The sequence below is a fragment of the Penaeus monodon genome, chromosome 25, assembly GCF_015228065.2.
Source record: "Penaeus monodon isolate SGIC_2016 chromosome 25, NSTDA_Pmon_1, whole genome shotgun sequence".
In the NCBI taxonomy this organism is placed as follows: domain Eukaryota; kingdom Metazoa; phylum Arthropoda; class Malacostraca; order Decapoda; family Penaeidae; genus Penaeus; species Penaeus monodon.
In genome coordinates this window covers 35,432,290-35,433,402 of record NC_051410.1, presented here as the reverse complement: position 1 = coordinate 35,433,402, position 1,113 = coordinate 35,432,290, and the positions used below count along the sequence as shown (strand labels likewise).

General features: G+C 38.8%; 1 protein-coding gene across 1 annotated transcript in view; it reads left to right on the top strand.

Moving 5' to 3' along the window:
- The window catches only part of LOC119589187 (FK506-binding protein 5-like), a gene marked incomplete in the record, with an annotated part of 123,973 nt that overhangs the window by 55,864 nt on the left and 66,996 nt on the right, over positions 1-1,113 (top strand). The window contains 1 exon segment of the mRNA XM_037937784.1: positions 717-1,113. Coding sequence (XP_037793712.1) covers positions 821-1,113 — 293 coding nt within the window.

Here is a 1,113-nt window from a genome sequence, read left to right as displayed (position 1 = left end):
TGAATGAATATCATGTGAAAAAAAAAAATCAGATAAATAGATACACAGGCGATACGCGAATAAACAAATACCTCAAGAAGAAATGCAAATTACTAATATATTTATTGTGCAAGATACTGCCGAGTGACATCGTCATAAAGGGAAGATAAAGAGCCTGTCGTAATCAATCCCTCTGTAAGAGGATCGGCATCAGACCTTTTAATCCAATGCTACGGTTTCTTCCTTATACATCCAAGGGTCGGAATGTGTTTTCCTATTATTTTTCTTTTATTTTTGCGTGTTTCTTTTTCTCTCGGACGTTCCTCTTGTGGTCTGTGTTTACATAGTTGTTATCTAGGACAAAGACGTGGCTGGAATTTCCATTACCCCGGTTATAAACGGCATTTCTCGCTCGCCATAAACGATTTCGCGCGCTGGTGAGAGACTCGATCCTCCATATAAGGGATTTCGAGCCTGTAATTGTTTGAAGAGAGGGTTAGGGAGAGGATCATAGGTATCATTTGGTATCTATTCCTGAAATGGGACTGTGTTTTGTTTTTAATGATTCAGTGACATAATGAATCTTCTTAACATGCTTTGTATTATTTACGTTCACTATTTTTTATTTGTTTCAATTTGATTTTGTAAAATCCCTAATTTTTTATGTAAATTACACTGGATTTGCGATCTTAAATTTATTGGATATTTTCTTATTTTCTTTATCTTATTCTTTTCAGATAAGATTCTGTACATAAACAATCTCTTGACTGAAATAGACTCACAGTGAGAAGAACACTCAAATAATGTTCAGAAAAAGATCCCTCGTGGCATAAAAGTGATCATGGAAAGCATCAAGCGAAGGCACATTGATTCGAACCTCGCGGAACAGAGCATACAGTTTCACAAGCAAAGTCTTTCGGAGGAAAAGGAAGAAGTGGGAACTATCCAAAGGAGAGTCGAGATCGTCCATGACTATTTCTCCACCGAGGCCGAGTGCTGTGTTCCGTCTGGACTGAGTTATTGCAATAAGTGTGATTCTGGACCTTCCTGTTGCGTGTATCTCAGTGACGAGGACGATTCGAGTGATCCCACGTCCTCTTCTGTGGACGATGCTGGTCACGTAAACAAGCGCGC